General features: G+C 42.3%; 1 protein-coding gene across 1 annotated transcript; it reads left to right on the forward strand.

The window, feature by feature from the left end:
* Positions 1-10951: 10951 nt before the first annotated feature.
* LOC147432771 (uncharacterized) lies at positions 10952-12031 on the forward strand. The gene is made up of 3 exons (XM_086491646.1): positions 10952-11120; positions 11542-11610; positions 11740-12031. The coding sequence occupies exons 1-3, from the start codon at positions 10955-10957 to the stop codon at positions 11775-11777; spliced, it is 273 nt and encodes a 90-aa protein (XP_086347772.1). The 5' UTR covers positions 10952-10954; the 3' UTR covers positions 11778-12031.
* Positions 12032-14348: the final 2317 nt, after the last annotated feature.

The following is a 14348-nucleotide window of genomic DNA, read 5'->3' on the forward strand; positions in this document are numbered from 1 at the left end:
GAGGCTCACCATAGAAAATAGTAGGGAAACTAATTTCTTCTCAGTATTCATCTTTGAAAATACTCAAAGGACTATTTCCCTCGGTAGGAGCTACAAAGAATATTTGTCATTGTGATCCACTACTTGTTGTGATGACTCAATTCCATGGAGCATGACATCTGTAGCTAAATCATCTTCTTCTAATCGTTGATTGTTGTCGGCAAAATCATCAGGCAAAGGACAATGAAGACTATGGAAATGACTTAACCACTCACTGTTCAAAGTAATTATTTCATTCTTGTATAAAGATGTTTGCAATAGTTGAGTAGTGGCTTTCATTGTAAGCAATGGTCGAACAACCCCGGAAAGGTAGAAATGTTTTTACTATAGACGACACTTAATACCCACTAGTATCGAGGCTTCATCATGAATTAACCTTGGCAATATTTGTTGTGTTTTCCCCAAGGATGCCAAAACATTAACAACGCTACCTCGCAACCCAGATTGACCATCGTATGTAAGCTTCCTGATTTTGGAGAAAGGTAGCCTAGGAATTACAAGGCGGCTTTCTAGATGCTTTAGCTTCTCTACTGTAGCCAATTGGAGGTTAAATCCTATGGAATTCATTTGGGTGAGCACCATGTTCTTCCCATTTACGACCGCATGAAGTGCAAAAATAGTTTTCGTGTATCTCATTGTTTCTAGACCTCCCAAGTGCCGACCTACGCCCTTTTCAAGCTAATTGCAAAAAAAACATTAAACGTCCACATTTATAATGTTGATATATAGGAACATCGTTCGTTGTTTCTATGTACTGTTGTATAGATTTTTTTTTGTGGGGAGGCTTGTTCAATGTTTATGTTGAAGGGAGCTATGGGGTGTAGTTTTTCTTAAAGTTTTATAATTTTTGATGTTATTGCACCTATTTCTAGGATGGTTCTATCACCCAACCAAGCAAATTGCCTCGCGATGGAGACAGGGAGTTCATTTGGTTGCTGGAGAAGCAAAGCTTTTAATGATTCCGTCTCATTTTTGTCCCAAGTACGATGCTTGCATTTGTGTGAGCATCGGTTGTCCCCCAAGTAGAAAAATAGGTAACCACTTCTATCAACAATGATGATTTTGTGCAATGTCGTTGGATCGGCTCCACTATTGAATGTTGTGTTTCTTGATGAAGTTATTGGCACACCATAAATATGGACATCACATGCAATACTAAATCTAAAGGAGAACACATGGATAATATCAAGCGCAATACCAATAGATGATGTATGGCTTGGGTCAAAATGGAGGAATCATGTCTATTGGAAGCCAAATGCGCTAGAGAAGCTGTGATCATTGGCGTTTGCTCCAATGATACTCTCACTGCATCTATCATGATGTTGGTGATTTTTTGTAATGATGAGTGCGACTTTATTATTTTATTGAGCACAAGGAAAACATAATTATTCCGTGGGTGATTAGCAAGGAAAGCACTATCAATATCATTCTAAATGAGTTGTTCAAAAGATGCATTATGGTTGGTTGAGGAACCCATGTATGTGCAGTTTTGGCCCCCCTTGGGCTATGAGGTGGAAAGAAGACAAGTAAATGAAACACGCACACACTGAGAGAGAGAGAGAGAGAGAGAGAGAGAGAGAGAGAGAGAGAGAGATGGGAATTTACAAGATGAGCAATGGATGAAAGCAATATAATACAAAGAGTTTTTTTCTGCGTGGAGATGATGGAGCTTCAATGTTGTAGAGGAGCGCTACTTTGTCTCTTCGACAAAAGATGTGATGAGGCCTAACTTGTTGACGGTGAATTTGCTAGTTCAGACAAGAGGCTAGTAGCTCACATGCATCCAGCACATCAGAAGCATATAAGTCAACAAAGTTTTTATCAAGATGCAATACTTTGTCGACTATGTCACCTGCTAAGGAAACATCAATTGGGGAAGCTTTGTTGGCCAAAATCTTTCTTCAAGCTTGGGTACCAAAACAATAGTTGTAGATTTTGAGAAAATAGAGCAAAAGTCTGCCTCTTGTTGGTGATTAATCTTAGTAGATTTGCATTGACCGCAAAAACGTTCCACCAAAATTGAGTTCACATTCATAAAGTGCAGTGTGCCAGTCACCTATGTATAGGCACTTGACGAGTTAGAGCTTTCTTGAGTTATTATGGTGAAAAAGGAAAAGCAAGATCAATACTTACTTCCTGATTGTGACCAACATCAAGAATATGGGCCTTATATGCTTCCTCCAAACGATACTTGAGACGAGAACTTTTGACGTGTGCTAGGATAGTAATATCCAAGACTGAGAGTGTATCGCTCCGACCTGTGAAGGAACCTATGTTTCGTGCATTAAACATAGGATGCACACACTACAACACTAAATGAAGATATCGACGCGTGTATATCGACGGACATTAGCGGGCGTCGATATACGCGTCGCAATGTGCGTCGATATACGCGTGGAAAGGCTTTATTTGCCATGCGTATAGCGACGCGTATATCGACGCAAAAAAAATTGGGGGGAAAAAGCGAAACCCGCGCGCAGGGGCCATTTTCGCCTGCTCCGGTCTTGGCCAAAACCTGTTGCGCAGGTATTATGTCCATCTCCACCCTCCCCAACCCCCCCCCCCCTCTCTCTCTCTCTCTCTCTCTCTCTACCTCTACATCGTGTGTGTGTGTGTGTGTAGGAAAGAGAGAGAGAGAGAGAGAGAGAGAGAGAGAGAGAGAGAGAGAGAGAGAGAGAGAGAGAGAGAGAGAGAGAGAGAGAGAGAGAGAGAACGGTGTGTGTGTGTGTGCGTGTGTGTGTGTGTAGGAAGAGAGAGAGAGAGAGAGAGAGAGAGAGAGAGAGAGAGAGAGAGAGAGAGAGAGAGAGAGAGAGAGAGAGAGAGAGAGAAATGTGTGTGTGTGTGTGTTTGTAGGAAAGAGAGAGAGAGAGAGAGAGAGAGAGAGAGAGAGAGAGAGAGAGAAATGTGTGTAGGTAATCAAAGAGAGAGAGAGAGAGAGAGAGAGAGAGAGAGAGAGAGAGAGAGAGAGAGAGAGAGAGAGAGAGAGAGAGAATTAATGTATGCTTAGGAAATTAAAACTAAAGAAAAAAAATTAAAGAGAGAAATGAAATGAAATGTTATATTAACGTCTTCGAAAGGCCAAAGTGACCTATGAGACATGAGACAAGAAAGTTACAATGTGATGGATCTAATACAAAGTCACAGTAAGAAGATGACAAAATAAAATATTATGGAATCATAAACTGCTGGGTGTGGCGAAGGGCTAAACGAGCTAGTTGGGATAGGTAGATCTCCTCCATGGTCAGTACTCTGACCGAACGTTGTGCATGTCGAGCCAAAGTGACCTAGCTAGATCCTCTGATGCAGCCTCTGTCGATGTTGTGTAGTCCTCTGCAGTCGTGGGCGTCTAGATCTCCCTAGATCAGTCGCTCGTTCGATCATTAGAGAGATAGGGAAGTAGAGTGTGTGTGTGTGTGTGTGTGTGTGTGTGTGTGTGAGAGAGAGAGAGAGAGAGAGAGAGAGAGAGAGAGAGAGAGAGAGAGAGAGAGAGAGAGATAGGAAATAGAGAGATAGAGAAAGAGAGTTATATATATATATATATATATATATATATATATATATATATATATCTAGAGAGAGAGAGAGAGAGAGAGAGAGATAGGGAAGTGGAGCTCCAGGAGTTATGGCAGAGAAATAGGAAAATAGAGAAAGAGAGATAGCGAGAGCGAGATCGAGAGAGAGGGATAGCGAGAGCGAGATCGAGATTGAAAGAGAAAGAACGAGAGATAGGGTACGTAGACAGAGAAGAAACTATGGAACTAAAAGAGGCAAAGGGGTTTTGCCTACTACATGCATTGCCATGTACACCTGGGAGTGCACGTATGTGTCTACCCATATAGGATTTGACCAATAAAGACGAGATTTTGACCCGGTGGTCCTGATCTCCGTACACCTCTGGACTGAGGTGTACGGAGATTGGGCAAGACTAAAGAATGCGAGGTAGTTTACATTGTGAGGAGTATATATATATATATATATTAAAACAACATTCATAATCATTGTAGATGGCAACGTCATCAACTAACATGGAGGAAAAGATTGCATGCTCGTGCACGCTCTGCAAGTATCAAATCCTATGCAAGCGTAGGATATGTAATGAGCATATGCACAAGTACGGAGAGTTTTCTAGAGAAACCGTACAGAATCTGCGATACGACTCCTATGGAATGGACATTGATTTTTGTGACATAGCACCTACAGCTGAGAGAGAGAGAAAAAAGATTATGCGTGAAGGTCCGACCAATATACAGCCACAGATGGAAGCAGAAAAGGTCTTACAGACAGAAGACGACGGTATGGAGGAGATGTTGGATGCCTTCTTCCAGACAAGCAAGGAGAACACGAATGAAGCAGCACCAAAAGCCGGCACCTATCTCCTGAAGACATGTTGAGGAAGTTGGCACATCAACCAATCTATGAAGGCGCCAAAATATCTGTGCTTCGTACTTGTCTGGCGTTTTTGAATCTTCAGTCAGTGTATGGGTGGTCAGATGCAAGCGTCACTGCTTTGTTTAGGTACGTAATTTACAAAAGAGAGTTTCTCTTCTTGCAATGGTGATGTGCTCGGAGAGCTTTTTAATTTAATGTGGCTTAAACAGGTTATTACAGGAGCAACTTCTCCCGGCTGGCAATGAAATGTCCCCCTCCAGGCCAGACGCAAAGCAACTTCTGACCTCAGTTGGCTTGGACTACAACAAGATTCATGCATGTCCAAATGATTGCATTCTTTTTCGCAATGAATTCGCAGATTGTCTGTCGTGTACTAAGTGCGGAGCAATGTGCTACAAACAAGATGCAGTTGGCGAGACAGTGCCAGCTAAAGTGTTGCGGCATTTCCCTATTATTCCTAGGATAAAAAGCAGTGTTTCGTTGTGGTTCCATTGCAAAGTTGATGCGGTGGCATTCTACAAATAGATCCACTGACGCAACATTTAGGGTGCTCGCTGATTCAAAGGCTTAGAGGCACATTGAAGATACCTGGCCACATTTTAAGAGTGAACCACACAATTTGTGTTTGGGCATGGCAATGGATGGAGTCAATCCATTTGGCTTGAGAAGTTCGTCATGGAGCACTTGGCCTGTGTGCCTTATCAATTACAACCTCCCGCCGTGGCTTGCTATCAAGAAGGGTCATTTGATTTTAAGCTTGATTGTACCTGGTAAGTTCAAGGCAAAAAACATGGATGTTTATCTAGCTCCACTAGTTGACGAGCTCCAGGAGTTATGGCATGGGATCGACATAGCAGATGCGGTTGAACCAGTAGGACAACAGCATGCAAGGATCCATGGACTTCTTATGTGGACTATGCATGATTGGCCAGGATACGGAGAAGCTTCTGGTAATGGTTATTGATTTACAAAATTCTCGCTATTCGCAAGCCCTTTGCCTTGGCCTGATTCATGCTTTGATATATGCAGGACTAACAACTTCGGGATACAATGCATGTCCAATTTGCGGGCAGTCTTTGGATGTGCGATATTCTACCTCTCTTCGAAAGACAATTTATCAAGGCCACCACCGTTATCTTCTAGATGGCCATCACTTGCGCGAAGGCCAGCTTGGTCACCTCGAATGTCGTCCTATGCATGTACAAGAGTGGCGTCGCCGATGGGAGCAACATGAGGGGCAACCTGTTCCTGGAATGAAACGTTTGTCCATTCTCCATACGTTGCCGTACTGGGGTGATCTACTAATTAACCATTTGCTGGATGTGACTGGAAGTATCATACATACATGGCACTGTGGTTGCATGGAAATCATTTCAGAACACAACAAATTGATAGCAGAAGAAACACGTTTGACAGTGGGGTAATGGTTAGTTTCATGCAAAAGAGCAGGGCCAGTGCTAGAGACACGAATGAGAGCACTAGCAACCTGGATTACTGTGGTCTGGTGTCAGATATCCTGAAAGTAAGCTTCAGGCGGTTTGAGATGTTTTTGTTGGATGTGAAGTGGTTCAAGGTGATTACTTCTGGTCGCAATGCAACGGTACGCAGAGATGGAAACAAACTTGTGCAAAATAGATTCTACAAAGACTTGGACAGATGCGAGTGACACATTTGCTCTCCCCGAACATTGCGAGCAAGTGGTCTTTGTACCGGACCCTCGAGAGCGACAATGGTGGTTTGTGGTTCAGGTTGCTCAAAGAAATAAACAAGTATTTGAAGGGCAAGATCTCCTGGAGGAAAGTCAGTCAGACGACGTTCATACTACTGTGACATTAGATGAGATGGACGAAGGTATGGCAGAGGAAGCTGACAGATATACGAGGGATGACGCAGACGAGCCAGAATTGACACTTGTAGATGAAGATGCAATGGATGAAGACAATCTGCCAGAACGAGTTGGGGCAGAGTTATGTTTGCAATTAGAGATAGACGATGATACGGTGCAAGATCTTATCGATGAAACTCGTGGAGCTGCAGTTTTCGACCAGTATTCTGACGTCTTGGGATCAGCAAGAAAAGGAAAAAGTCACTTACATAGTGGAGACCATCCTGAGAGAGTACCAGCCTGCTCCGGGTTCTTCCGTTGTTTCGGCGCGGTGGATCAAGGGTGTTGCACGGGACACCATCAAACATCGACGAGATGCAGCTCAGAAGGCTTTCAGGACCAGCTCGCCGAAGCCTTCGGGCATCCGACACGAGACGTGGTTGCAGATCAGGGAGGATGAGCGGACAACGGCCACGCGTTTCAGACAGCAGCGTGAGGCCGCGCATGTACGACAGATGACTAGGGGGACATCTCATCTTGGCAGTGGAGGCTTCGATACCTTTTGCTATTAGTTTGTGAGTTTCTAATCCAATCTTAACTATGGCGTTTTTCAAAACGCGATGAATCATGTATTCTTATTACTTTGATTTTTGTATAAACGCAGAATCTTGCGATGCATCGAGCTCCATCACGCGAGGAGGAGTCAGATGGATATCGCAGAGGTATCTATGAAGTACTGAATGATCTTGAAGCTTCAGGAGAGCCTGTAGACTGGGAGGCATTACAGTCTCGTTGATCGCTTGAGGTGAGACGTTAATATGTGTGAGTTGATTTAATTAAGTCAGTATATGTGAAGTAATATCAATACTAATTTTGTGAGTTGTCCTATGTGCAGGTTGCGACGCCTAGTCATTAGTGGACCAAATTTCATCTATATGCTTTGTGAGACACAGACACGCTTCTGTGTCTCTTTTTTGTACAAAGAGTTAGTGTTCAGACAGTTATTGTTTCCCTAATGGTTATGATTATTGTCATTGTCATTGTATAGACAGATATTGTTTCTCTTTCTGGTGATGCTTATGGTTATTGTTAATTTTGTTTATGGTTATGGTTATCTGCATTATGGTTTTGATCAAAGTGGTTATAGTCGGTTATGGTTTTAAGTTATGGTTATGCTTTTAAGTTATGGTTATGGTTCGTTATGGTTATGCTTTTAAGTTATGGCTATGCTTTTCAGTTGGTACGGTTGTCTTTCATTGGCCTTAAATCTCATGTGAGATCCTACATGGATAGCATGTAGGAGGCGTATACATGATATGGTTTTTTTTGAAAAGTTTATGTAAAACCAAAGGGAACTCTGCCAAAATTTCTGCGCGCGGGAGCATGGTTGATATTTTGGTGCTGCTCGCTTTCTTGGGTAGAGGGCAGGAAGTCTGGCTGTGGCTGTGTCCATCTTTTAGCTGGGCACAGGCCAGGCTACCTGCCCTCTGCCCAAGAAAAACATTTTCTGCTATGGTCGTCACTATATGCGTCGCTATGCCTGTCGCTAATAGCGACTGGTTTCACAGCGGCGCGTATAGCGACGCGCATAGCGACGGGCCGCGTTGATATATGCGTCGATAACACCTTTTTTTGTTGTAGTGACATCGGTCTCAAGAGCACGAAAAATAGCGTGGTAATCATCTTTGCGTGCATTCATGAAGCTAAGTTGTGACGGTAAGAGAGGGAAAATATTAGAAAGCTGCAAATCTATAGAAGGGCGAAGATAAGTAAGCCTTACAGTGGCACGATCCTCAGCTACTGGCCCATCTGCAACAACAAGATCACCTTGGGAAAGACCAGCTTTTGAAGTGCTAGCATGGCCCTGTATAACAACAAAAGCTACAGTTCCAAACTGTGTACGGGTGCCTTGTGCATGCAAGGACTGTGCCTCATCCAAAAATTCACGCACTTTGCTCTCTGGGTAGAAACTAAGGCTGACTTCAAAAGGCTTTGTCTTTTCTACAACCGTGGAAGCGTTGAAGAAAAGTACATAAGGAGATGTGCAACCATCTGACTTAGTTTTTTTTTTTACAGTTACATTCTCAATGTGGACAAAGTCTCCTACAGTAAGGGTGTCAATGAATTGCTCAATAAAATTGATCGCTAACAGCATAAGTGATGGTGTCAATGTTGAATGGGTCAACTAGGTCTGCCTTAAGGTAACACATATACTTAGCGACTTCTGGGCTTTGTTTGTAGGTTACATATCGGTTAAGTATGCACCCCTCGAAAGCGAAACGAGGGCAAGTTTCAGTGATGTCAACAATGCACAATAGAGGAATCTTAGTGGGAATATAAGGCACAAGAGAAGATGAACCAACGGGAATTACATTCTCATGGTAACACTCAGTAGCAATATATCCATCTAGTTTGGCACCCTCCGCAACGCTCTCTTTTTTTGCAGCTGCAGGTGGTGGTCCCCCCAGAAAAGGTTTGGCTGACACAACAAAAAACAAAACTCGTAAGGGTTGGGTACAACAATAGAATATCTATGCGGTGCAAGCAAGCCTTACTTAGTTCCGTTATCGCCTCGCACGTCTTGAAAAGTGTACGTGCTATTACACCAACTTGATCCACACGCTTGAGGGATTTGAACCCAACGCCAAGAGAAGAAGAAACATCAACCTTAGGCAAGCTCGAAGCGCTCCTTGTGCGTAGTGGAGACACATGATCAAGACTGAGGCCACTACCAGGTCCTAAGAATGATGCAGTTGTATCATGGTGCACTATCTTGTGTAACTCTATAAAAACAAAAAGGAAAATCGCATTATTGCCAAGCGTACAACAAGCATTTTCTATAAGTTAGCAAGCTATTGAGTCACCATTTTCAAACTCCATCAAGCGAACATCACTAGATTCATCACACATGGGTTTGACGTTGTCATCATAGCCATCGTAATGTCCATCAAGTGGATTTCGCGAGGAGGAAGAGGAAACCATATTAAGAGAGGATGGTAAATAATGTTCACACAATTATTACTTGATGTGTTCAAAAGAAGCAAAGGGCAAAGAACATACTTTAGCTAAAGGATAAATAAGTTCATAAAAACAATACTTCACACCGTCATTCACATGGATCTTAGGATCAATAAGGGAGAGGGATGTTTTTGAACTAATTTTTGAAGCAGCAAGACCACTTATATACTACAACCTCCCTTCTCTTTCTCAACGTTCACTAAGTCTTAAAGGTAACCTACTATCAAATCTATTAAATGGATTGACACATAAACGGATTTGACACATTTAGACACATGCAAGAGAACATCAAATTCAAAGGGATTAATGAACTAGTGGACAAGTGTGTGTTGGTGGTCTATGGTTCCCACCATGCTCATGCGTTGAACCACCATAGAAATAGCAAATGGACGAGCCTAAAATTTCCTCTTGGCAAACTCAGTGAAAAGAAATTTGCATGCTCGAGGAAATGATTTTTCTCGAGCACTTGGAGGGAAAATGATTTTCAAAAACCAGTGCTCGTGGTAAATTGTGTCTCATCTTAATAGCGTGCCGGTTTCAATCTCAAAAATTCCGGTCGAGGGCATGATAGTGTTTGGAAAAAATCAATTTTTCAAACATACAAAAATTCCTTTCCTTGGATTTGTCAACAAGAAATTGTAGAGAATCAAGTTAATTTTTCTGGTCTATACACTATTTTTCTCTATTTTGGAGCGGAAGTTTTCCCATCTTGACAGTGTGCCGATTTCAATTTCAAAAATGCCGATTGAGGGCATGATAGTTTTTGGGGAAAAGCACTTTTCTAACATAGAAAATTCCTTCCCTTGGATTTGCGAAGAGGAAATTTTTGAAAATCAAGTTAATTTTTTGGGCTTTTATACGTTTTTTTTCTATTCGGAACGGAATGTTTCCCTCTCCTTGGCGTTAGTCTTGAACCGGTTCGAGTTATGAACAGGCCAAGCGAATGCAAGGGGAAAAGGAGAATTTCCACCCCAAAGTTGAGAAAAGTAGGGTAAAAACCTAAAAAAGATTGTGATTTTTTAAAAATCTCCTCTTGGGATACTCAAGGAAATAAAATTTGCACGCTTGAAAAAACGATTTTTCTCGACCATTGGGAAGGAAGAAATTTCAAAAAATATGAACAGTTTCGATGCAAGGGTAAATGAGGTCTAAGTGCCTTTGTGATTTGATGAGCACCTGCAACCAGTATCTGTGGAAAATTGTGTCTCATCTTAATATCGTGCCGGTTTCAACTTGCAAGAGGAAAGGGAGAAATCCTACCCAGAAATTGAGAAAAATAGTGTGGAAAGCCGAAAAGGGAGCCTACTTTTTTAGCATTTCCTCTTGGCCAATTCAAGGAAAGTCTAAATCATCTTAGACGATCTCTTTCTCTCTCTCACAAACACACGCACGCACAGAGGCGAGTACATCCATTGGATTGGACGGTGGAGCAGGTCTCTGTCCGACCTCTCCAATTTTCGGGAATATTGTGTCTCAACGCAATATCGTGTCTTTTTGAATTTAATAAATGTCAATTGAGGGCACGGGAGAAAGGAGAAATGCTGCCCTAGAATAGACAAAAAATAATGTAGAAATTTTAAAAAATAGACTATTGACAAAATCAAGGAAAGAAACTTTAAAAGCAAAGAAAGTCTCGCATGCTTGGAACTACAGGCCACTCACTCCATGAAGCATAGGCTCTCCATGCTCGCGAGGACATCGCCAGTCGTTGACTTAGCGTCGCAAAACTCGCACGCCATTGCAAGCCAATGCACGAAGCGTAGGCTCTCCATGCTTGCGAGGACAATGCCAGTTGGCGACTCAACGTCGCAAAACTCGCACGCTATTGCAGGCTGCAACAGAACACGAGGTGTGAGTCCCGAGGGTGGTGATGGAACTCGCGAGGCGGACATCAGGCATTAACCAAACGGCTCTACAAAGTCGCTTGCACGTGCACGCCTTCTCCACACTCAGCGTTGCACACCTCAGCTTGCCCACATTACCTCCTCTGCCGCACTGACTCATCCTACGCTTTGAATCACCACCTTCAAGGCTTCACCCAAAACCCTCAGAACATGATGGTCTTCCACGTGGACGACATCCTTCAAAGTACGCCCAACCCTACCCAACAGTAAGGCCTTTCCTCAACAGGCCAAAAAGGATAGATCTAGGCTATGAGGTCTATTGGGATTTTGTTTATCAACAGTCGGTCGAACAAGGCGCCCAAACTCCAGACCAACCTACTTGGGGGAGTCAAGCTCGGTTCTCTCCTCTGAATCAGCAATAGGTAGATCCCCACCTCGCATCCACCGCTTCCCTTTCTAGCAATCCGAAGCCAGCTCATCGTAGCTCTGAAGCAGGTTAGTGTGCTTGACATCTTGAACAGGCATCGCCATCAAGTGCTCTGTGAGCTTTTGAGTTCTAGAGTCTCCATTTGTGGTGGTCACCTATCGCTTATCGTGACCTTACCTTTTGTTTTATGCCCACAGATCGCGATCTGTCGCTTCTTCAGAAAACTCGGTGGTGATTATCTGCACTCTAAAGCTGCCCACGGATCGCGATCGAATTCAAGTGAGTAACACATACCATCAACTAGTCTTGCTTGGTGGGCCTTGCTATATAGCATCTATAGAATGATCGTGCAGGGCACGTCAATTGCAATCGAATCGAACTTATTGAACTTAGGGTCTAGATTCTAGAAGCCACTACTGAAGGAAATTTATGTTACCCACGTTCGCCTTCATTTCAACTTTTGTAATGTTAGTTTGATTGTACACCTTATTCAAGGATATTTGATCTATGAGTACATATTAATTATCGTAGTAGAGTTGTTGATCTAGTCATGCACATGTGCTTCATCTATATTACATGCACCCAAAGTACAATTGATCTCATGTAAGGCTAGTTTTCTTTCACGAATAATGGTGGCAATTCAGGGTCCGTTGCATGTCTTATAGAGCATGACATCTCGTACAAAGTTGCATGTAGCTAGTGGACCGAGCTTGTGATCTGACATGTGTTACAAAGCTCCCGTGTGTGACTACAAAGTGGGCGTAGTTGGGCAATATCACTAAGCAAGAGAACACATTTGTTGCTGAAGGGATCTGCCAATGTATTGTTTGTTACGTTGTCATTTTTTCTTACGATAAGGTCAAAAGTCGTTAGGTTAACATGGATAGCTCGTTTATAATTATAATATCTAACTCTTTTATGTCCAAATATCACTCATCGGTCTCATGAATAGAGAGGGGATACTGTTGATTCGTGGTTGGTATCTTGAAGTGGTAATGGACTGTAGATGCAATGGTGCTAAGTCTTGTTGCTGCCGCTCCGATGACAAAGCATCCAACAATAATACAGAAGTGAGGACAACAGAAGTGTCTATTTCATTCGTCTGTCGATCTTGTTTATCACTATATATGTGAGGTATGCCATCGTACAAGGACATATTTTGAGATTGTGAGCAAAGATATCACATTGCATGCTCCGATCGTTATACAATGCAATTATTTTAAACCATGACCTAGCATATGGACGATAAGCTAGTTTCAAGTTGGCTATAGCTTGCTCCCTAGCTTATTGAGAACTTCATACTGACACCTAGTATGGGAGAAACGAAGACATATATAGTATGGGATCAATTATTTAGACACCTAGTATGGTATCAATTATTTAGAGCTAAAATAAAGATGCACAAGGTGAATTCACTACTGTGATACACCACATGCATTCACTGCTTGCGTATTTACTATGGTAATACATCACATGCATAGTATGCAAAGAGTTACGCGTGTAACTAACATGTGCAGATGTTGATCGACATCGAGTGTATACTTCTGAAAACGAGTTCTAAATAAACGCGAAGCAAGGGAAGTAATGCGGAAAATTCTAAAACAAGCAAATGGATAAAGCATGAATGAACTGCAATAATAGACAAGGTGCTTTATTGACCTGCAATGTTGTATTGATGCTTTTCAATTGTCCAATCTATAGGCCGATATTTGACTGAAGCTACAAAAAAACAATGTGAATAGTTAAACATATCATCTTGCAATGAAACGTTAGAGACTGAAAGTGCAAAGTATACAGTGTACGTCATACAAAGGTGCCATACAAAAGTATGGTGGAGAGCTGGCACTATGGTCTCTCCAAAAAATTATAAGAACGGAAGTCGTGCCCTGCCCCGTAGTGTTTATGTGTTGCACCAAGCAAACACATGCACATGGAAAATTGGATGCAGATAATGGACCTTGCAATGTTGGGAGCAAGAGTCGCACTTTTGCAATTGGAACGTGCACTGTTGTGAATATATTTCCTTCTTCGTGCCCCATACACAAAACACGCAAATGTAACTTTATGTTCTATGTCCTCTGATCAGTATTACCTTCTGTGTGTGTGTGTCTGTGTGTGTGGTAAGTTGCTTCGGTTAGCAATTATGTCTTCTTGCCTTCTTCTTGACTAACCCGCGTTATGTATCATGCTTCCTAACTACACATGATAATGGGCATCTTGAGATCAATGTCCCCGTGGTGGAAGGAACTATATTCAATCCGCTGATCAATAATCCAAAAGTGCATCTTGCGAAATACTATTACGTGACGCTCATGGGCATTAGTACGGGTGGCATTCTGCTCGATATCATTTACCTTTAAAACAGAGCCAAAAAGTGGTGTGGATGTTGTCATATTTAGTAGTCCTAAAGCCCATACTACCTTGCATTCAACTACCTACTACGCATTGTGGCAAGCTATGACCATCTAGAACTTGTAAATGCCCCACATTATACTCCTCAACACATCAACCTACAGTTCAAGGCAACACGATGCCGAATTTGTCAGTCCGTTTGATGTATGTTATTTCCAAGGGGTTTTTATCAGGGTCTCAATCAAGTAGCAATTCTCTTCAACACCGCCCAAAGTTGGGGGTGTAATGAGTGTGTTTTTGTGGCCATAGAGATGGTATATTCAAGCTCGTTACTAGCAATTGTAAAAGATCTATTGATGCATTTTACAATGATCTCACTTTCAAGAGAAATAGATTTTTTTTTTGGCATTGAGTGTTCGCTTTTGAACGTCCTTGAGTCTTGTGCTTTGAGCAG

Source organism: Adiantum capillus-veneris, chromosome 20 (genome assembly GCF_014529385.1).
Source record: "Adiantum capillus-veneris isolate H3 chromosome 20, ASM1452938v2, whole genome shotgun sequence".
NCBI lineage: Eukaryota > Viridiplantae > Streptophyta > Polypodiopsida > Polypodiales > Pteridaceae > Adiantum > Adiantum capillus-veneris.